Source organism: Triturus cristatus, chromosome 7, assembly GCF_964204655.1.
Source record: "Triturus cristatus chromosome 7, aTriCri1.1, whole genome shotgun sequence".
NCBI classification, from domain to species: Eukaryota; Metazoa; Chordata; class Amphibia; order Caudata; family Salamandridae; genus Triturus; species Triturus cristatus.
The window spans coordinates 544,009,334-544,033,485 of NC_140590.1; the positions used below are offsets into that span (position 1 = coordinate 544,009,334).

General features: G+C 45.1%; 1 protein-coding gene across 6 annotated transcripts in view; it reads right to left on the reverse strand.

Annotated features, from left to right (window-relative positions):
* Nucleotides 1-8,439: 8,439 nt before the first annotated feature.
* Nucleotides 8,440-24,152, reverse strand: part of UNK (unk zinc finger) — a 683,439-nt gene continuing 667,726 nt past the window's right edge. For all 6 annotated transcript variants that reach the window (XM_085616970.1, XM_085616969.1, XM_085616974.1 and 3 more), the window contains exon 16: nucleotides 8,440-23,504. In XM_085616970.1, coding sequence (XP_085473096.1) covers nucleotides 23,349-23,504 — 156 coding nt within the window. In that variant the 3' untranslated portion in view covers nucleotides 8,440-23,348. The remainder of the gene's footprint in view (nucleotides 23,505-24,152) is intronic.

Sequence of the window (24,152 nt, forward strand, 5' to 3'; positions counted from 1 at the left end):
ATCTTTCGTTGTCGAATGTCCATTGTTTCAAGGATAAGCTCGACAGAAGGCATAGAAACTGAGGAATGCCTCGAGATTTTGGTCTCCAATGGTTTTGGAACTGAAGGTTTCGGGGCATATAAATGTTTTTTGCTTGGTACCGAGGTAGATGTGGTCGGTTGCCGAGTCGGCCCTGAATGTTGGTTGAAGACCTAAGCATGCTCTTGATCCGAGGACGTCGATACCAAGGCCTTAGCCTCAGTGGGCACTTTTGGATGACGGGCCCCAAGACGGGGCATCCTAAGTATGTTTTTGGGTCCGACCATGACAAGATAGTGGTGGTGGCCCAGTGACCTCTAAGTTGGGGAAGGGAGAGTGTTTTAAGGTCTGCTTGGGTTGTGGAGCAGGGTCCTGGGCGATAGTACTCCTGCTCTTCTCAGGTGGCAGGGGGCACTCTAATTCCTCCTCCATGTCGGAGCTGGAGATTTCTTCAATAGAAAAAGCCCCTTCTTGTTTCACAGCAGGCTCCTCTTGGGCGGGATTCTTCCCAAAAATGTCGGGAGTGTCATCTTCACTCTGACAAGACATCTGCCACTAACGAGTCCTTCGGTCACGGAGAGTCCTTTTGGAACAGAAAGACTTGCAAGCATCACACTCAGCCGTGCAGTGGTCGCGTAAGAGGCAGAGGTTGCACACGGAGTGATGATCAGTGTGCAGATATAAGGAGTGGGACTGCGGGCAAAATCAAAAAGGTGTTTATTCCATCAAGAACATATCTTCTACTGCAACTGGATGCGAGATCGTAGGCAAGAGATGGGCGGCGCCCCAAAGAGTGATCGGTTGGTGATCGAACCGACAAAGTTGTAGAGCAGCACATTAATGGAAAAGCACGATCAAGACAAACTATACAGTTGGAAACAGGAAATGACGGAAGTCTTGCACTGAATGGAGTTGAACACATAGGAGCGGCACGCACGTCTGAACCAGACGCTGGAGAGAAAACAATTTAACAAAGGAGTCGATGCCCATGCGCATTATCACGAGAGGAGGATTCACTTGATCTCATGACTTGAAAATCTTCTTCGAATCCAACACTAGATAGCAAGAGTATGCTGAGCATGTGCATCTACAGCCACACATGCCATCGAACTTGAAATTCCTTGTTAATAAACAGGCCATTAGTTGTGTGGACTGAACAATGAATGGGTCCACAATCATCCCTTTCTTGGAAACCAAACATCCCATTGTAGCCCTTGACTTTCTCAGGGTAACAAAGTGGAGCAGTCAAGGCCTACAAAGGGGAGGTGGTGTGGGCTAGTAATCATCATTCACTGGAAAGTCATAATAACAGTCAATAAAGTATTGTCCAGTCTATGGCTCTTTAGTACATTTATTACACACAGACCATTTAATACTACGCAGTAATTTACAAATATTTTTGGAAATCCAGATATTTGCATATTGTCTCTCTCTGAGAATTTTCCTAAAGGAAAAGTCACAGTCTTCTCTTATGTGCTTAGAACAAACATTCTATCTTCACACGGTCAGACAGTGCACCCTCCGTTAATTTCTTAGTATCTAATTCTTCATTTTCATTTCTTTGTCTCTTTGGCATTAGCTATATCAAGGGTGGCGTGGTCCAACCAAGTTATCAGTTTGTACGGGAGAAACGGTTAATCAGCTGTAGTACTCTGATCAATCACAGGCTTGGTTCTTTTTGCTATTATTTCTCATCTATTTTCCCAGTTAAATTTAGTCTTGACCTTTTCCTACACAATACAACCTACAGTTTGCTGCCTTGATGTACCCAGATGCTGAAATTAACTGCCTACCACTTCCAGTTAAGAATGTTATATACTGTCACCAGTTCTCTCGAACACGAATGTATCTACTCTGTCTCAATATTTGACTCTGCCGTGGTTGTGCAGTGACTTGTTTGTTACCTACTAAGGTATGTTTAAAATGACAAATAAAAAATTTTAAAAATGTGTCTTGATCTTCTAGAATTCTATTTATTTTTAGGAAAAATGATTTAGTGGAAAAAAGGAAACACTGTTCTATTACTCTTAGGGTTCCCAATTTTATGGTATTTATTTTTTTAGATATTTTTGTCTGCAACTATCTGTTTTATTTTTTGCTCTTTGTATCTTTATTCATCTGTATTTAATTTACTTAACTGTAGTAACTATCGTTCTAGTGGATACGCTTTGTATCTGCTGATTCCTCACCTACAGAACAATTCCCGGGCGTCAGACTGGATCCGGAAACTTCAAATCTCTTACATAACCGGTGGGGGGTGTTGGATTTGTATAGGTGCTGAAAATGGCATGAAATTATGTCCTCAAAGCCATATAGCACCCACCCCAGCGCAACGGCGTCAGTTTTCATCCATATGTCCAAGCCTTTGAGGCAAACAGACTAACAGAGTAGCGCAGTATCAAAACTGATTTGGGATCCTATTAACATTCCCTATAATATTCCATTAAACAGGAAGTCTGGCGAGTTGGCAAGGAATCTGTAGGTAAACAGAGTATACATCAGAAAGACTGTTACCACAGGGAAGTAACTTTTTCTTCTGATACATACTTCTACCTGTAGATTCCACACCTGTACAATAAAGTTCAAAACTAGTTCCCTACCTTGGAGGAGGCTTGGTGCATAATTATATTAGGCAAAGTGGCCATCCCTGCGCACTTCTGAATCAGGGCAGCAATGTTGAGCGAAATTCTGGAGAGATGCCCACATTGCATCCTTACATATCTCATCAATTGAAACTCCTCTGGCCAATGCAGAGGTAGTAGATGCAGCCCTGGTAGAATGGTCTCTAATCCCTTCTGAAGATTCCTTGTTGGTCAAAGAGTAACAAGTCTTAATGCAGAGAATAATCCATCTGGATAAACTCAGTTTTTGTACTGCTTTGCCTTTCTTGGCACCACAGTGTCAAAAGAAATGTTTGACATTCAGCCAAATGTGGTCGGTGTGGGGCTGGTAATTGTAAATGTAAAGAATTTGTATAGCGCATTAAACCAAGAGGCATCATAGCGCAAATAGTTGACAGCCATCCTAGGATCCAACCTGTGCAACCACTCATCCTACAAAGGGGGTTGGAGGATACAGATTTGCTAATTCCTTCAGAAAATGCATCACAATGGGGGAATTTAAACAAGGAGGGCTGGTCTGAAAGACAGAGGAACATCAATAACACAGCCAAATATCACTTGAGAGTACCTACCTCACAACCCTTCTGAGCAAGGGAAAGTGCTAATTGCTAACTGCGACAACTTAACCTGAAGGGGTTTACTTTGTTGTTCGCACAAAAAACAGCAAAGTGGCTCCATCTTCCAGAGTAAGTGGATTTATGGAGAGGCAACGTGCTGTCAAGATTACCCCACCACCTCTGGTGGTAGCTGGAAGGAGGTCTATCTCCATGCATGAAGGTGGAGGTTCTGGAGATTGGGGTGCAGATCACCACCTACCCCCACACCTCAAACAGGAAAGAAGGTCCAGTCTGAATGGCACCTTGTGCCGGACATATGGAGAAGCCCTGAAGGTCTGCAAACCACACCTTCCTTTTTATTTATTGGCATTTAGAAATGAACAAACATTCAGCAATTAAGCATATGCTGCCAAGCATTACAGCTATAAAATGACTTTTATAGCTGAACAAACGAAAATTGTAACCAAAGCAGAAGCATCACATTTGACCGAATACATATGTGAGATTCAACATTATAAAGTAACAATCAGGGCACTAGATAACATAGGCGGGTTATATTACAGCAGTCAGCGGGGAGGGGTTGTATGAAAGTGGCACTGAGTGATGACAAAGAGTGACTCATGGGGTCAAAACATGATTAGTAGTGGACTCCTGGTGGGATTCAGTGGAAACCTCGGGGTCCTGGGCAGTATCTGAACTACGAGCTGCCAGCCAAGCCAAAAACGGACTCCAGATATCTTTTGTCCTAGATGCCTGTGGCAGTAATTCCCAATATATGTTTAACTGTTCTTGGCAAAACGTGGAGTCCAGGATCCAGGCCTTAATGGCGGGTGGTTTGCGTTTACCCCAATGCATCGCAACCCGCCGCCTAGCCAGGAGTAGCAGCATGGCAAGTAGCCTACGATGCCCCAGTGGGGCCTCTTTAACATATCCTAGGAGGCATAGTTTGGGAGAGGGAGTTAGATGAGTTGCTAGAATCTCATTAATAGATTCAAGAACTTCTTTCCAGAAGTGTTCTATGCCGGTACAGTTCCAGGCCATGTGTAGAAATGAAGCATCTGGAGATGTACATCTCCAGCAATTCACCTCGGGACAGATCCCCATGCGCTTAAGCTGCAGAGGAGTTCTGTAGATGCGGTGTAAGTACTTAAAATGTATATCTACCACACTTTCCTTGATCAATCTGGGGCTATGAGAATTACGTTGGCTCGGTCTTAACAAATCTTCCTAAAGAACGTGAGGAATCAAGAGTATAAAGGGGGTGGGGAACACATATAGTGCAGCTTAAAGTTCCACCTTAACTGAAATGTGTACCCCCAAGTCTCCCCTCAACGGATACTGGAGGACACACAACTGTTGGCATGGAGCATTTCTGAAGAGACAAACAGTCCACCTGAGGGCTTCCCTACTGGGCGAAAATGTTCTGAACTACCCCAGTAGAAGACGCCACTTTTGGTAAGCAAGATAAAGTTGGCTCAGGCCATCAGGTCTCACTCAGAGACCCTGTAGGTGATTGTTGGTAATCCAGCTCTCTTGTCGGGGAGGCCCACACCACAGTCTCAACACTTCCAAGCAAAGGAGGCGATACCCTATTCCCCCTTGTTAGTTGATGTAGCATATCACTGTTGTGTTGTTTGTCAGCATTTAGACGGACCAACCTTGGATGGAGAGAAGGCCTTCAGCATCAGCCAAATCGCCCTGTCTAACAAATTGATATGAAAAATCTGGTCTTCCGGAGACCAAAGACCCTGATCTCCAGATCCTCCAGGTGAGCCCCACCCTGCGGTGGTCATCTGTCACTATTGTTGGCACGGTTGGAAGGGGAGAGGTGGTCATCCTGCAACTCATTATACCACCAAACCACTTTTGCAGTTGTTAAGTCGTAGGAGATTACATGCTGCCCCCATTCTGTAGCCACTGCTTGTGAAGACACCACTGCAAGGCCCTCATGTGCCAACCTGTGTATGTGAATAGAAGAATACAGGAAGCCAGCAGACCTAGAAATTGCAGGACTACAGCAGTCCTAGAAATGGCAGGTCTCTCAGAACTGGAACTTGCTCTGTTGGAAGAATGGGACCATTTCCAGACTGTCGACAATCGTCTAGGGTGGAAGAAAGGCACTGAGAAGGGTGGTGTCCAGTACTGACTATATGAACTGGAATTATTGGGAGAGCTTCAGAGGTTGGATTTGGGTTAATTGATTGAAAAGCGCAGATCAAACAGCAGGTATACTGTTGACTGCAGATGGCACACCATCAGTTGCAGTGTCTAGGTTTTGATTAGCCAGGTGTCCAGGTACTGGAAAATGGGGATGCCCAACTTTGAGGTGAGCAGTAAACACTGCCATCACCTTTGTGAAGACTCAAAGTGCCAATGTTAATTGAAACGGGAACGCTGCAAACTGGTAGTGCCTGGAACCCACTACAAATCACACATACTTCACTTCAGATGTGGCTGTAGGATTGGGATGTGTAAGTACACATTCTGCAGGTTGAGTGACACCATCCAGTCTCCACCTTCCAACATCAGTAATACTTATGCAAGCGTCAGCATTTTTAACTTTTCATTTCAGAGGAAGAATTTCAATTCTCTGTGGTCCAGGATTGGATATAGACAGCTGTTTTTCTTCAGAACAAGTAATTTTCTGGAGTAACATGGTTGACCCCTTTCCTGCTCTGGCACTAGTTTCACTGCCCTTTTGCAAAGGAGTGCTGCCACTTGGTGTTGCAAGATGGTAAGGTGGTCTGAAGGGTGAGGTGCGGGGGTGGGGTAAGAAGGCATGGGGAAATGAGGGGCGGAGCCCAAAGGAAAGGATGAGTTTAACCTCTTTCTTCCATTTGGGGGACCCACTGGTCTGAATAGTCTTCCCGGACGAAAGAAGGACACTCGCACTAGGCCTGCATCCCTGGTGGTGCACAGGAGGGGATGGCTTGCTGGGTGGATCGGCGGCCCTTGCCTCTGGCTCTGCCCCTATACTGCTTGACCAGTGAATCTTGCTGATGAGATTGGTAGGGTTGGCGAAAACAATCCCCTGAAGAAGGCACGAAACACCAAAATTGGTGGTAATCTCTGAATGGGGGAAGACAGTTGTAGCCCCAGGGAGTGGGCTGTAGCCTTGCTGGTCTTGAACTTTCCAAGGTGGGGGTCAGCCATGTTACCAAACAGGCGGGCTTCGTCAAACGGAAAGTCGGTAAGGTTAGCCTGAAGATCAGTTACAAAATTAGAAGCATGTTAAGGAAGCATGGTGTCATATTTTGATAGAAGTGCCCATGGCGTGCTGTTGGAGAAGCTGTGTCCATCCCAGACTTGATAATGTGTTGTGAGGCTTTCTGACCATTTTAAATAACTTCTTGGAAATGGGACTCATGTCTCTGGAATGCTTCGTGTCATCATCTGGGCCATGTCCCACGGTGCATGGATGTAGTGTGCAAGGAGGCAGGTGGCATTTAAGACGTTTTAGGCCATGCTGCCCAAGGAGAAGTTCTAGCAGCAGTTTTGATTCCCAGTCTGAAGGGACCGTTAGGTAGGTGCTAGCTGATTGCTCTGAAGGACAGGAGGCTCACATAACATTCTAGCAAGAAGTGTTGTGATAGGAAAGATGGGTCACCCAGGGCAGGTCGATATCTGGATTCTAATACTTATTGCGCTTCATGTATTTAACAACTGAGTAGTGGGAGGACGGCAACCAGGAACATGGCCCAGAATACCAACTTTTCCTTTTGTATTAGGTGAGAGCAATGAAGAGCTCGGCTTCAATTTCTTAAATGTCCTTTAGGTGAATGCTCTGACAAAGATTCACAAGAGCGTGAGTCGTGGTCCAATCCAAAGAAAGATAAAATGGGGATCAGTGATCAACATCTGACTCTGACAGTCCCTACAGAACATAAAGCCGGAACGCTTGGGTGGTAACAGCACCTCACTATTAACCTTTTTTTGTGAGGAAAAACTCACAACTTGAGAGAGCAAGCTCTGGATCCGCTTAGAGGGTGAGGAAAAAAGGGAACAGATTTTGCATTGCTCTGGGTGCTATATGGCTTTGATGAAGTCATCTGATGCCACTTCCCAGGTTGATGCGAAGCCAGCGCCCCTGGTGACATAAAAGCTCTGATGTTCTAGATCCAGTCTGATGCCTGGGGATGGTTCTATAAGTGAAGAATCTGCAGGAAGAAGTATCCATCAGAAACCAGTATATTTCAACCCTTATTTAACCCTGAAATGTACATTTACAATTCGATTTTTTATAGGTTTAGTGCTGTAAGAAGCCAATAATGCAAAACTAATATGTGACACTTCCATTACAGTAGCATTTTAGTACACTTGTAAATGTTTAATGCTTTATTAGGAAAACGTGTACCTTTATAGCAACTCCACTGGGTGTCAATCTGCACAGTTATTGGTCTAACAGTCATGACCATTGGCTTAAAAGAGCACTAAAGAAATTCTAATTTCAGTTTCTTTTTTAAATCATATTTAAAAATAAAATAGAAAGATGCTTTTCTTTCTATGTATCTATAAAAATCAGTAAAAATTGAATACTAGGAGCCTTAACTGCAATAGCTTTTCAAAGAGTTATGGCATTTGTGTAGTTTCTTCATTTAAAGAGAAAGGTGAATCTTAGATTGTCAGGGATATAAACTTCTTGTCATTTGGTTGGTAATTTAGACTACAATGTGCTGCATTTTGATTTTTACTTTCTCTCCAGACCAACTGCCTCTCGAATCGCTGTATTGACTGTTCAATTTTCAACACTAATTTAAAGTATTTGTACCAAAAGCGCTGCCAAGGTCTTACCTGGCCAAAACCATTTTGAGTTTGCTGACGTTAGTTTTGCTTTTCTGTTAGTAACATCAATTGCTTTCTTAAAGGCAGTGCTATCCACAGTCTAGTGTCAAGCTGCTTCTTAGCTCTTATAGCCACATACTTGTCAAATAAGTAGGCTTCCCATTTGTAGGACTAAAGAGAACTTAAGAATTTAGAGAGGTGGAGCTGGGCGCAAGGCATGTGCTGCATGCCCCTTCATTTTCTTTAAATACTTATGTCTTATGAAAGAGTATCTGGTCTTAGTTTCAGTGAAAGTAACCAGACACTAAACAAGGCTGAGTACAAGGGAAAAATGGTGAATATCAAAAGAATTTTTACCATGGCTGCAGGATAAAATGCATATCAAAATAATTATGGCCAATAAATAAATGATTCAAAAGGGAGGCATTCCTCCACAAAACAGAGAGAGGCGCAAACACAAGTCAGGCTTGGGTATTCAGTAACATTTTATTTACCAGAATCCAAAGATAGTTCCTTCTTTTAAAAAACACAAAAATTCACATATATAAAATCTTTAGTAATTAAATTCAAAGTTCTCACATTCAGGTTAAAATATGCTGGTTTCTAGAGACTCCAGCTCCGGATGTTGTGGGAGTTGCACATTTGAGGACAAGAAACGGAGAGCACCAGAAAATAAAACCACAAGTAAAACAAACAGCATCTGGCCACAGAAACCTTTTTACAAAAACAGATACTATGACAGAGGTGAGAAAAATTAGGTTCAGTCAATAAAAAGGCTCAGCAAAAATGAGAACTTCACAGAATGAGATGGAATTAAAGGCCATAAACCGAATAGGACGGTTGCCAATCAAGCAGACTCACTCGGTGCCACTCCTGCTCAGGGGGATAGTGGAAATACTAAGGCAAGCAGGCAGGAAACAAGCAAAAACACTGATACAAGCATCTCCCACTCCTGCCTGTAGGAATTGAGAATGCAGAGGTGAGCTTTTCAACTCCTAGGTGGGAGCACATGGAAATACTGTGCTATCTGCAATATACATCTTCCATTTGTGTCTTTGAGAGAGTTGGAATCCTTTAAGACAGCCATGGAGCAAGCATGAACGGTTAGGTGAGCATCTCTGAATGTAAGGGAACATATTGAACTGAGAAATCATATTGATCTGAGCATCACCTACACCTGGCATGGATGAAAAATACTGAGGTTATTTTCTTCCACTCCTGGCTGGGGAGGACATGACCACTGAAGATGAAGTCAAGCAACACTGTATGTGTAGACCCTCCTGGAAAACAATTTATATTAGTCTCTGGTACCTCCCATGAGTAAAAAGCAATCAGGGGATATGCCCTCAAGTCCAGGTTGAAGATAGAAGGGAATACAAGCCTTGTTTAAATCGGTCAGCCTGGCCTGGGAGACCTACCTGCACAAGCAGAGCCACATAACAAACTGGCCGAGGTGCTTAGATAGAGTCAGTCAAGCTGGAAACAACAATAGAAGGCAGGACCAGAAGGCCAGAGACACATCAGCTCGCACAGTTGAAGGCAATAGGTCGCTTCTGGTTCTGCAAACAACTGTATGTTGGATGGTACAAAAGAGCAGTATTCCCCATAGTATATGAGTCGGTCAAGGAGATTTCCCCTTTTTCTGAATTTTCGAGACATACCGGAAAACAGCAAAATACTGGGCTTAAAAAGTGATGGTTATCCATGAAAGTACTTAGCTAAGAGCAGTAAGATGACATGGTTTTCATGCCAAGAGCAGGTCTGGGACATCTTGATGAGTTCAAGTGCATTGTAAAGCATTCCCTGTGTGTTCCTAAGAGGATGTTTACATGTGGGAACAAGACCTTTAGTGCAAGATGCCCCTGAGAAGAAAAAGGCACAAATGACGATCCGGTAGCCTCAGGGTTTGTTGATATTAAAGCTGTTTTGAAAATACTAGCGGAAAGCAAGAGTGAAGAAGGAAAATTACCTACTTGTAATCCCAGTTTTCCACCCAGGGTATATTTGTTGAAATCATTAGCATTAAATATCTGTGCCTAAATGTGGGATTCCAGAAAGCTTTACAAAGAAAAGAAAAATGGATTCCAATAAAAAGGCACCATTTGCTTTTACTTTATAAATGAGCCACACAGACATTAAATTGTTTTTTGAAGGATAAAACATGTGACATTGTTTCAATTTCCGTTCTTTAAAAAGGAAAATATGACAACATAGACATGAAAAACTACACTGTCAGTTTAAGACACTATGGCTGACCCACTACGCACAGTATATAGTAAAGTTACATTTGAAAGGCACTTAACTTTCCAACTGAGTGCTGATCTTAAAAATGGACATTGTGACCATTACGGGAAATTGGAAAGGTTGTTTATGAAATTAAAAGGCGATGCAGAACTAGGATTACAAGTAATGTTTCATTCTCCATCCTGGGATTAACTCCTTCATAAAACACTGAATTGATGAGCAACATCATCCTCGACTCTTTGGGGTAGAGGAAAGGGGGAAGTCAGTGAATAGTGTATTGGACAGCACATTAGGGATAGTTATATTGTAAATAAGGTCCGCAGTTTCACATTGAAACTTGGTCCACTTGGGTGTTTTCTCCTAAATCAGGTTCCAGGAAGCAAGACCTTGGCTGCACATGTTTCTAAGGTAGCTGCTCTAAATATTAAGCCATGAAGGATATTTTGGTGGACTCCGGTAGCCACTTATTCTCTGGTGGAATTGTTGCGGGACAATAAAACGGGTTGTTTCAATGTTGCTAAGTTTGTGCAACACGCACCATAATTGACAAATAATTGCTTAGATTTCCTCCCAATAAAGGACCTTTTATGAATCCAATGGACGGAACAACCTTTCTGATGTGAGAAATAGTTGAAAAATATGGTCAGACCAGAAATAGATGCATTTACCTGGAAATCTAATGCCTTACGGGGGAAATGCGAATGACAGTAAAAGCCTGTAAATGGCTTATCCTACAGACTTGATATTATAGTAACCAAAATTAGTTTTTTACCTTTGGTAACACTCTTTCTAGTGGATACGCCACGTAAATACAGATTCCTCATCTTCAAAATATCCCAAGATACCAGACTCGATTCAGGGAATTCTTTAGCAATGCTTCTGCGTGCCCATCAGTGGTGTCATATGGCTCAGCTTTGACTAAGTACTGCCCCGAAGTAACAGAGAGGTCCATATATAAGCACCAAACCTGCGTGATGACATCCATTTCTTTTTCCTTCTGTGCCCTCCCATACGGAGTGTAGAACAAATTATCTGAGACATTGTGCTGAATCCTAACTTGGAACCTTTTTAGGTGGTAAAGGACACTCCACAAAAAAGAAGTGGTGAGGGGGGCACCGAAGACTGCAATTAGATTATCCTCCTGGAAGAGTGTTACCCAAGGTGCATAACTTGTTCTAATGGTTACAATCAATAGCAGATTTCTCACCTATAGAATAAATACCACAGATGTATCTCCCAAATGTGGGAGTGGACTCAGACCAAAATGTCCTGCAGAAGTGAGCAAGCAACGTGACTTCCTGCCGGATCTGTAAAGACAGTAATGTTTTGTGGACGTATGCACTGACAACCACGTCGCAGCCTGGCAGATGTCTAGAATAGGTACATCTCTCACCAAAGTCGTTATAGCAGCCTTGGCCCTGGTGGAATTTGTCTGCAATCTTTCAGGTGACTGCTTTTTGGCTTTTGCTTTTGAATTGCAGAGCGTAATACAGATGACTACCCATCTGAACGCGGTTTTCTTCTGCAGCGCTTCGCCATTCTTTGCAGCAAAAAAACACCCACAAAGAGCAGGTCATACACACAATGATCCTCTGTGCGGTTGATGTAGCCCCTCCTCCTCCCTTGAGAGTAACAGTGGTACAAACAATTTTGCCAGAGTAATCAACTTGCCAACGTGGGAGTGATGGCTTTGAGTAGAAGGTCGCTCTAGTCCTCAGCACCAGTTTGTCTAGAAAGGAGGAGGATCAGAGGGCAGATGGATCACAAAGTCCTGCAATACAGTGTGTTGACATAATGGGAAAGACCATCTTTATTGTTAGCAGCCTTACAAAACAGCTGTGCATATGGTCAAGTCATGCACATAAGAAATGTTAAGACCAAATTCAGCACAACAAAAGGTTTTGGGGAGAAACATGTAAGTCAGACCCAGCCAGTGACTGAAAGACGATTGGTCATGTAAATAGCGAGGCTGAAAGGGTCGACAAATAACCTTTCACTGCACCTAATGAACGTGTTACTTACCTTTGGTAATGTCTTATCTGGTAGAGACTATCTAGCCACAGATTCCTTACCTTGGAATATTCCCCAGGCGTCACACTCGATCTGGAAAATATTGAGCAGTACCTCTGCATGCTGGTAGTGGGTGTCAAACTGCTCCGCATTGGCGCTGTAGGCATCATCCCCACCAGATGTGACATGCGTGGCACCTATATTGGTGCCACCCCCAGTTCATGACTATTTCTGCACCCGAAGCACGGAGCTACATAGGAAGGTTTCTTCAGCATGATGATTCTAGGGCCTACAAGAACATGGTTAGGTGGAAAGTCCAGTTCACAGAATGGGTGGTTCAGTAAAGGGTCTGCGGCTAGATAGAGTCTCTCCCAGATAAGGCATTACCCAAGGTGAGTAACTTGTTCATCTGATAGAGACTTCTAGTCACATATTCCTTACCTTAGAATAGATACCAAAGCAATACCTCCCTGGAGGTGGGCCTGCAAACTGGCTCAGACCAAAACCCCTTGGAGGACCTGACTATCAAGGCAGAAGTGTTTGGTAAACATGTGCAAAGATGCTCACACATTAGGTTGGCTCAGGAACTGCACAAGCTAATGCAGTAGCTGCCACTTTTACTCTGGTGGACTGAACCCTCAAGCACTTGGGACTTTGCTTCAAGTACAATCCATCTGAAGATTGTCCTCCATTTCTGCACTGCTTTCCTCTTTTTTGCTTCAGTAAATCCCACAAAGGGTGTTCATCCACCCAGTGTTCTCTGGTGAGATCGATTTAGAATGACTGTGCCCTTTTAGGATCCAGACTGTGGAGTCTCTCTTCATCCTTGGAGGGGTGAGGCGGAACAAAGAAAGTCGGCAGTATGATGTTTTGGCCAACATGGAAAGGTGTCACCAGCTTCGGCAGTACAAGGCATCAGGTCAGAGAACCAGTTAGCCTAGAAGAAGCTGGTATGTGGAGGGTGAACAGAAAAAGCCTGTAGCTCGCGGAACCTCCTGGCCCTTGTGATGGCCACAAAGAAGACTGTCTTGATTGCCAGAAGACATAGAGGGAAGCTATGCATGGTTTTAAAGGAGGAACACATAAATTAGGTTAAAGCTAAAATAAGATCTCATTGGGGCATAACAAAAGGTTTAGGAGGAAACATGCTAAAGACCTTCCAGGAAATGGGTGATTTAAACAGGGAGGGTTGTTCTGGCAACTTCAAGAAAAAGCTGAGATGGCCTAAAAGATACCCCTTTTAACTGTGCCCAGAACACAACCTTGCCGCGCTAAGGACAGAACAAACACCACCCACTTTGGACAAAGTGCAGAAATAGGTTGATGTGTTTCTCAGTGCATCTGGCCACAAAGTTGTCTCAATGGCAATCAAACAGTTTTTGTTGGACGCCTGGCTAAAGGGATTACCTAACAGACTTCAGGAGGAAGATCGCCAAGCATGAAGGTGGAGTGTGTACAGGTTCCGATGTAGAGCTCTCCCCTCCCATGTTGCTGCAACAGGAGATCGTCCTGGAAAGGCAGCCTGATCTGAGGACAGATGCTCTTGCCCAGGAGTCCTGGATACCATACTCTCCTCACCCAATCCGGAGCCATGAAGATGGCATGGGCCAGGCTGTTTCTGATCTTTTTCAGAACTTGGGGAAGGAGCGATATAGGAGTCCAGTATTCCAGTCTAGTCAGAATGAGCCTCCGAGCAAGAGCTACTTTGGGAACTCCAGGGCAGAAGTACTGACATAACGCTTTTTTGGCAGTGGCAAATAGATCTAGCCAAAGTTCTCCCCAGTCCTGAAAAAGACCTTGAGGCACCTCCGGGTGCAGATGCCATTTATGGCCTGTGAGACATTGACAGCTGAGTTTGTTTGCTCTGGCATTTAGAGATCCCACCATGTACTGCATGACCAGAAACATTTCCTGACTTTCCAGCCATGTCCCAGGGGCACAGAGCCTCCTGGCACAGGGCCTACGACCCCACTACATCCTGCTTGTTGCAATACCACATGGTGATAGTGTTGTCTGTGTACACCAGGACAAGCTTCCCTTTGATGGAGGGCAGGATAGCTTTCAAAGCCAAGTGAATCTCCCTCGGCTCTGGAAGACTGATGTGGAGCTGGAGACCAGAGGCCTCTCATCGCCACTTCTCCCAAACGGCTGCCTCAGCTCAGAAGTGATGCATCGTCACTACTTTCAACTCTGGCATGGGAAGAAGATAGAAGGGGGGGGGGGGTCTACCACAAACCTAATCAGGTTCTGTTAGCCACCACTGCAGATCTTTCGCAGTCTCCTTCAAAATCTGTATCAGATTGAAGAGATTTTCCTGATGCTGTACCCACTGGGACTTCAGATCCCACTACAGAGCACACATGTGATCGAGCGTTCTTCCCCTGTAGGAGGCCATCAGACCCGGCAGTCTGAGGTAAAAACATCAGGATCCTAGCATGAATGTTCTGGACGCTCAGCTCCAGAGGACAGGGGTGGTACTGCACTGCATCCAGATTAGCTCAGATGAAAGGGAGCATATGAGGAGGAGTTGGTGCGATTTTGGCATGCGGATAGTAAACCCCTGTGAATGAAGGAGGTCCGCTGTAGTCTGAAGGTGGGTAACGACTGCCTGTGGCGAGCCCGCCTTCAGCAGCTAGTCATCAAGGTAGGGGAAGATTGGTACCCCTGATCTCTGAGCATATGCTGCAACTACCCACATCACCTTCATGAACACCTGAAGGACACTGGTGAGACCAAAGGGGAGCACAACAAACTAATGATACTGACCCGCTGTAGGTAACACCAATGGGCCTGCACGGCAGAGATGTGAAAATAGTCATCTTGCAGGTCAAACGCTACCATCCAGTCTTAAGAGTCTAACACAGACAGAGCCTGGATATGCGTAAGCATCTTGAATTTCTTATTCTTCAGGAAAGTATTTAGAGGGCACAGATCTAGGGCAGGGTGGAGACCTCCGTCCTTCTTTGGCATCAGAAAGGAGCGGGAATAGCATCCACAACCTACTTTTGATGCTGGCACCCTCTCAATGGCTCTTTTGACCAAAAGAGTCTGCACTGACATAGCATGAAGAGGTGGTCCTTCATCCGAACTGAGGACAGTGATAGGGATGGCAGATTTTCTAGGAGTGGAAGGGCCTTACCACGCTGGACAATTTGGAGCACCCACTTGTTCAATGTTATGGCTTGCCACTGAGGGCAGGTGGTACCTGATCCTGCCTCCAGAAGGGTGCCTGTGTTGCTGAAAGAGTACATTAAAGAGGTTTGGAGGCTGTGGCTGGTTGCGCAGATCTCTGGCCTTGGTTCCAACAGGATCTGTGAGAGCTGCGCCCATAGCAATGAAAAGGCTGGGAATCCCGTTGGCCGCTGTGGATCTGCTGGAAAGCATGCGCCCAGTAGTCTTTACCATAGCCATGGAAGAAGCAAAAGGAAGAATGCGGTTGGCATTGGGCCATGAAAAGCCCCAACGACTGGGCGGTGATCCTACTCTCATTGAAGCCGAACAGGTGAATGACACAGAAGGGCAGGTATATAAGGGATGACTGGAGATCATCCCGGCTGAGTTCCACCGACGAAGCAAGGACCCTGCCCAGTGAGTGTCATGTCCATCCTGCATTTGATAGCAAACTTTGCTGTATACCGACCATCTGTGATAGCCTGGTTCAGGATGGCTCAGGCTTCCTCAGACTATACGAGCACCTGCGTAATCGAGTCTCACACAGTGTGGGTTTATCATCCCAAGAGGCACCCAGTGTTCATCCACACCAGTGTAAGGCTGTCGGAAGAGAAGATTCTCTTTCCGAAGGTATCCAGCCTCTTGAAATCCCTATGTAGTGAAGTGAAAGGGAATGCATCGGGATTTACTTTGGAGCTTGAGGCCTGCACCACCAGGCTCTCAGGGGTGGGGTCTGGCTGAGGAAAGCCGGGTCCCTAGGAGAGGGGTGGTGCCAATGGACAAGGGCATCACAGGAGAGCAGTAGGGGTACTGTGTAGAATACCCACACTAAAGCATCTCCGTCAAGAATTGGTCTTGACTTACGCAGAGAGTAGCTGGAGGGTGAGCACCTCAGTCACCCTCCTCACCACCATTGGAATGGATGCCCCCTCCTCCACACCCACACTAGGAGGAGCGGCCAGACCAGTGTCTGGTGAGGTGCCACAAGCTTCAGCTAGCTCCACTTACCAGTTGTCATCATCCAATGGGGCCAAATGGTATGGGGGGGGAGGGGTATAAGGATAGTTCTAAGAAGCCTCAGATCTACCTCAGTCAAAGTCCCCACAGGGCCTGTGAAAGAAAGGAGGCACTGTCTCTGACTCAGAAGGTTATTTGGGTCTAGTTGACGCCATTGGGAATGGCAGCACGGAGTCAAACTTCGGCAAAGCTCTTGAATTTTCGATCGGAGTCAGTCCAGATCCAGGAACAAATCCAAAGGGCCCGACTGGAGCTCAGGGTTAATCAGCTGGCAAAAATCCAGTTGGAGTACCACCTTGATCCGTGGGGCCCGAAAGCGCTCCAGCGGGATCAGTCCGCCTAAATATGAGGTACATGGCTTAATAAAACTCTTAGACAAGGGTTACTGCGCTTCCAAGAAATTCAGAGGCGCGGAGTGGACCCAGGCTCCGGCTCTGTAGGGGGAGTGCTGCAGCTGGGTCTCGAAGAGCGTGATGACTTCTTATCTTTGTGGGACTTACACGACGAGGAAAACAACTCCAAGAGCGGGCTCAGGACCTTTCACGTAATTGGGACAGGGAGTGGTGCAGAGTCTTCAAATGTCTGGCCACCAGTAGCCTTCTCTTGCTCCTGAATCACCTTTGGGTTCATGATGCGGCTGTTGGGACAGTTCCTAGAGTCGGTGTCTGGCTCCAGTCAAAAATAGTCAAAGGAGAAGGCAGTCTGTCACAGACATTTGCTTGTGGCAGGCCCCACAGAGTTTAAAACCCACTGGTTACTTAGAGGACATCTCTAAGGCACACTGGGAGCAAAATGCTCAAAAGAATTTTAAAATAAGTAAAACACAAAAGTGGTCAAGTAGTGACTGAGTTAACTCTTCCGGATCCGCACTGTTGGTGCAAAAAGAAAGGAATGTAAGTCAGCACCTGGGGGTGGCGCCTATATAGGCACTGTGCTGGTCACATCTTGGGTGGATGACACCTACAACAACGAGCTGTTTGATGTAACCTACTGGCACACAGAATACTGATCACAATTTTCTGGATCCAGTCTGACGCCTGGGGAATATTCCAAGGTTAGGAATCTGTGGTTAGAAGTCTCTATCTGATGCAAGGTTTTGCTGCACTAGCAAAAGAACAAACAAAAGAACAGAAGATCTAGCCTGCAAGGGGTCAGTCTTTCAGGCACCATATCAGACAATAAATTTGGCCACAGTGTCCAACACCGATTTTGTGGATGGTGGTTTGGCAGCGAGGATCACATCCACCACCTTGTCCGGCAAGTCAATAGCATTTAACTGCAGTTACTCAATCTCCACACATGGAGGTATAACTTGTGGAATACCTTCCCTGTTATGGAGATAGGAGGTCCTCCTGAACCAGAAGAGTCATCAGAGGGCAAATGCTGAGCAGCTCTGGTACCACACTCAACTGTCCCAGCCTGGGACGATAAGAATGACTTAGTCCTGGTCAGTCTTGATCTTTCTCAGAACTCAAGGGTAAGTAGTGGTGAAAAAGCATACAAGAGTCCTTCTTCCATTCCGGACAAAATGCATCTCCTAACAAGTGCTGTGGGGGAAACGCCAGCTCACAGAACTGTTGACACTGCACTTTTCTCAATAATGGCCTCAGTAGTCAAACATTCTGCGCCACTTCGCAATTAAGGCGCCCTTTGTGGTTTACCAGATGATGCCTGCTCAGTTAATTCGGTCTGGCATTCAGCAACTTGTCAGGTGGTTGCAGACCAGGAAGATATTATGCTGGTCAGCCACCGCCAAAGGCACAGTGCCTTCTGACACAGAATCCAGCACTCTACTTTGCCCTTCTAATTGTAATACCACATGGCGGTCTTATTGTCCTTGAGGACCTGCACCAGCTTTTTTTATGGACATCAGGCAGATTAGTAGAACTAGATGAATCACCTAAACCTCCAGCAAATTGATTTGGAGCAGACGCTTCTCTGGAGACCAGAGGATTCTGATTTCCACCTCTCCCATGCCTCCCCAAAGCATCTGAGATTTGTTGGTCACCACTGTGAACTGTGGCTGGGGGAGGGAGATTGGCTGGCCTGAGGTCAGTTTGGCGTTGGCTAGCCACCACTGCAGATCCTGTGTTGTCTGCCTCAAGATTTGAATGAAGTCGGATAGGCAGCCCTGATGATGGACCCACTGGAATCAGAGGTTCCACTGCAGGGTTCTAATGTGCCTCTTGACATTCAGGGTGAGGAGGATACAAAAGGTCAAGAAGGCTCAAAGCATTCCTCACCAAAACCCAGGAATGATCCAGAAATATAGGGATAATCTCCTAAATATCCTGGAGGCACTGAATCAGAGGAAAAGCCTTGAATGCCAACATGTCCAGAACTGCCCCTATGAATGGAATTATCTGTGTGGGTCTCACATGGGATTTCGGCTCCATGGTGAGAATCAACGATGTCTGAAATTATATCATCAGCTTTAGCAGCCGATCATCAAGGGAGGGGTATGTGTGTACCCCGACAGCTCAGGATGGGCCGTGATCACCATCACTTTCATGAACAATGGAGGAGCCAAAGTGAGGCTAATGAGGGGCATTATAAATTGAAAGTCTTCCTGGCTCATCTTGAGCCGTAGATAACGCCTGCGAGCCTGCAGGGCAGCTGTATGGAAATACATGTTCTGCAAGTTCAAGGTCCATTCAGTCTCCCAGATCTACAGCTGATAGGATCTAAGCCAAAGTGAGTATTTTCAACCTGTCCTTCCTCAGAGAGGGATTTAGTAGGCAAAGATCCGTCCTTCTTTAGAAAAATTAAGTAATGCGAGTAGCATCCTCCTCCTCTCCGAGACTGGTACACCTTTGGACCACAAAAGGTTGACTTTCTACAGAATTGCTAAGTGCTCGTCCAAAAAATTGCTTTGGTAGGAAGATGGGGTGGGGAGGAAATGAGAAGCAGGGCACAGACCTTTTGGACAATCTTTAAGACCTCTCTGATGTGATAGGTTCTGCAGCCAGGGACAAAGGCCATAGTCTTTCTCAGGCATGTACCTGAGAAGGAAAACTAAAGCAGCTTGATAGTCTTTACAGCAGGGGAGAAACAACTGGAGGATTGCTGGATGATATGGTTGTGACACGTCTGTTCCCTCGAAAGGACTGAATTGCTGCTGAACAGGGTAGGAGCCTCTGAATTTCCTCTACTGGTGGGCAAATTGCTTGGTTGATGTCAAAAGCTCCAAGGACTGCTGTGGCGCAACCATCCTTGGATCTTTCTATGGCCAAATCAGCCTTTATTCGAAACAGCCTAAAGCTGCCAAAGGGAATGTACATTAAGGGTGCTTACATGTCTCTTAAAAATACAGTTAATCACATCCAGTCTTGAATCCTGAGCACAACACTGGTGCCATTAGCTCTGTTCCGCTAATGCACTGTAGTATCCAGGCCAGTTTGGAGAATGTTCTTGGCTGCATCCAGACTAACTGGTATAGCTTGGATTAGTGATGCCTGAGTCCCCTTGGAACAGTTGGCAAGATGTTGCTGGCCATGTCCCAAAATGCATGACGGAACCTGCTCACAAGGAAAATAACGTTAATAGATTGGAGCGCTAGGCTGCCAAAAGAAAACAGTCTGTTTCTGAAAGAATCAATGATTTTCAATTTCCTGTCTTGAGGGTTGGTCGGGAAGGAATCCGGATTAACATTTCATGTTGAGGCCTGACAATCAGGGTCTCTAGAGTATGGTCCTTAGTTAGGGAGTCTTGGGTCACCGATGGCTGGACTTTGTCGTCTAGTCACAGGCTGGCTCACTGGAGGTAATGAGCATTGCTTAGGACATATAGCCAGAAGGGCATCAGTAACGGCTTCATTAAATGGCAATATTGCCTCAGAAGTAGCGGGACTTGGGTGAAGAATCGAAGTCAATGCAACTACCACTGCAAATGAGGTCTTTCTTCCGCCGTTGGTGGACCAGGGGACAAGTCTAGATCAGGGGACAAGTCTAGATCAGTTTGCAGGAGATGTATCTAGACCCCTGGTGTTCTGTAAGTCCACATACAGTGACACCTTAGAATAAGGAGGGGGGAGCAACCAATACCCTTCCTTGATCATCATCAATGTCTTGAGGGAGACTATGTGCCCTTTGCACTGGGCCCAAACAAGAGCCAAAAATAATGTGAATCATCTGCTGACAGGGCCCAGAGCCAGGGTAGGACGGATGCAAGTTGTTCTGTCTCCAGGCTAATAGGAGCAACTACGTGCTCTACCTCCCCGTCAGCCATTGACCTTAATTTCTTTGGTCTTTTCACCCTGGTATGAATTGTTCTGGGGTGTTCTACTGCTTCTGGCTATCAGTACCAATTAACTGAACCAGACCTGCAGTAGTGCTCAACAACTACAGCTTTTAAACTACACTTACGGTCCTGATGAAGTGCCATTAGACCCGTTAGGGGCTCGACAGGCACAAAACATGTCGACCTATAGCACCACTTTAGCCCTATAGTACCATCATATCCTATTACTTTTAAGCAGGCTAGTGCTCCCACAGAATAAACACATCAGTTGGACTGCCCTAGACCTATTTTAACTCACCTCTCTCACTGCACTACCCAGCCCACACACCTGCACTCACCCTACGGCTTCATCAAAAGATCTCCGCAAAAGAGCCCTATTCGCGGGTGCCCGTCGGGCATTGCAGCACCGGCCCGACGAGAAGCATGCCGTATGATGAAGCATGACATCCCTCGGGGTGTGTGAGGGCACTACTTAAAACAACCTCCCCTTCCCTAGGACTGCACATTACTTTGATAATTAATAATCATCTGCTGGTACCAGCATCTGGGCAGAGGCAATGGATTTCAATTGGGCTGTATAACCATTGGTTGTGCTTTTGTAATTTCATAATGAACACAGGCCTGGATTGAGTGATTTCCCTTTAAAGGCTGTTCGGGATCCCTTACGTAAGTGGAGATATTTAGTGTTTATGAATGTCAGTATGTTCCCATGAAGGGAGAGGGGGGAGTATTTGGAGACATTTCATAAATCAGAGCCGTAAAAACACATAAAATGGATATGATGGAGAAGGTTTTTGTCTCACAAAGGCATCTTGGCCAAAACAATGCTCAGTTCTTTCTAGTCTCCAATTTCCGGACATCTAAAGATGATATCTACTTTCTCTCCATTTAGTCTCTCTGGTTTCCAACCACGCAGTGCAGACCATGCTCAATTACTTTAGCTTCTCAGTATAATCCACTCATATGCAAACCACATAACTCATACAAATACAAATTAAGTTGAAAATATTTAACTTGGCTGTCAATGAACTCTAGGATTCTGTGGCAGAAACCAGGAGTAGAAGCAGACTAGAATACAGAATGAATAACAGCAGTGTGTGTGTGTGTGTGGGGAGGGAGGGGGGTTGTCCTTGGATGATCCAATAACCATGCTTTGTATGAAGTCTGAAACCAGAGCTCCCTAAACATAATTAAAAAACAATTAAATTTTTCTAATCACATGATTTTAAAACTACCCCAATCTTTATCAGTGTTCTCATTCAACAAGAACGATGAAGACGGAGGATTTGCTGCAATTACTTTTAAATTTAAGATGTGTGAAAAAGATAAGTGTTCACATAATTTTGCAGAGGCAGTAGTGTGCTTTGTTCCATTATCTCTAAACGTGGGTAATGGCACACAGATGCTGCCACCATGCCTTGGGGTTAATTCCCATGTTTGGGAAAGTGATACCACTGAAGTCATTGGAGGTTTCATGGGGGAGACACCCCAGTTAGGCATATGGGGAAGGGAGCCATTGATTTGATTATTTTTTGGGGGGCCTTAAGATGATGCTAAAGAGAGTGAGACCCTCAAGATGAGGGTGAGAGGTGTGGGACTACTTAGAGTACCAGGCCTCACTACCACATGTCTATTACACTTGGACCTATTGAGATGATCAGATCTAAACCAAAACACTGCCCTGTAATCCCAGGACTGAAAGGGAGAAAGTGGAATGTAATTTTAAGCTTATGGCAGCAATACTTTCAAAGGTTCCACTCATTCTCAGTTCTACTAATCATAAGTTTTGTGCTTGTCTTGCTTCTCTGGATTTGTTTGCACAATCGGATTCCATTTTATGTGCATATACTCTCTCTGCAATAAAATATGTACATGTTGAAGCACTGACACAGCTAAAATGAATAAAATCCTTACAGGAGGTCCATCTACAACTTTTCATAGTAGTGTTCATAATTATGATGGGTTAGACTGGTACAATAACAGACACCTCAAACAGTAGAGAACGCACCACACTTGATTGAGATCTTGACTTGGCACTTTCAAAACGGTCACATTTCTATTTTCCATATGAAGCAATATACACAGCAGTCGGGGGAGGGGGTAAAGAGAACTGCCAATGTTCTCACATCAAGATTTTTTTGGCCATGGTTCGGAACTGCTTCTTGTAAAGTCAAATAACTCATGGTTCACCTGTGTGCACATCTCAAGTTCCTTGCAGTGGCAGTGGAGATATCATCTTTTCAGGCCTTCTGCGAATGGCCACTGAGTTGTACTGCCCAGAAGAGGAACCACCCAAAGCCAACATGCAGTTACCTCATATGAAGAAAGCTAGAAATCCATTTACACTTTAAGGAACATCTCCAAAGAGTAACTTCAGCCTTAACTCGTATGCACTGGTTCAATCCGACTTCTGGAAAACAAATCAAAGGGTTCTTTCAATGGGAGTAACCGCTCCCTAGCTTGTGATATAAGTAATCACGTTTCATTGGTCTGAAGGTCAGTCACTACTTCTACTACTGTTCCTTAATGTTGCAAAGTAAATATGTTAAAAGGGGCCTTCTCAGGCAATGAAAAATGGAAATATTCTTTTTAAAAAGTGCATGTCCACAAAGGGTCCTCTGTATATATGTACAAATATAAATTGCATTAAGAGCTGTCCTTTATGTGGTCCTCTGGATGTCCCCAGGGGTCATGACTGGGCAGCATGTGACCGGTTGGGGTGGCAGATAGGGCAGTCACTGTCCTCGGCACACTGGTCACACAGCACGGCATGCTGGCAGGGTAGCACCACACGGTTCTGTTCCTGACACTTAAGACACTTCACTGACTGCATCTGGAACACTGCCTGAGGGAGAAGAGAAAGATGACATCAAAATTCTGCTGGATCCAAGAGTAAAAGAGGACTGAAACAGGAATGGTCAGGGTGTGTCCTGTGTATTAAAAAAAGAGAGCAGGGACAGGAGAGCGATTAAGTGTAACAGCAATAATGAGAAAAGACAGGGAAATGGGTACATCAAAGCCTACCACAGGTATTTGCAAAGGAGAAAAGTCAGACTTTGGTCTTACCTGGGAAAAAAGGCGATGTAAAGGGGTCAATGGAAGACCCATGTTTTGAGCAGGATTGAGCAACACTGAGTAGCACATTACAAGTGTGGTGGTTTTGGGCCTGGTATATGGGAACTATAACTAATGCATGCTTCAGTAATTTCTGGGAGAGGGGGAATTACCTCATATTGCAAGGTAAGGGGGGGAAATGTGGTAATTGGTGTTTCCGTAACTACTTTCACGCTTTTGACCGATTTTACCCCGATTTTCAAGAAGACATTTTTCATGCCTTCAGCAGGCAACATTTCATGGTGAAACATGTGGGAAACAAAGTCTTCCTATGGATCCTGTAATCTCTACGGGTATTAAGCACCTGTTCCTTGAACCATCAGGATTATAGGGGCACTCAAAATGAGGCCCTCAGAGATTAAGAAGAGGGTCCAAGTGA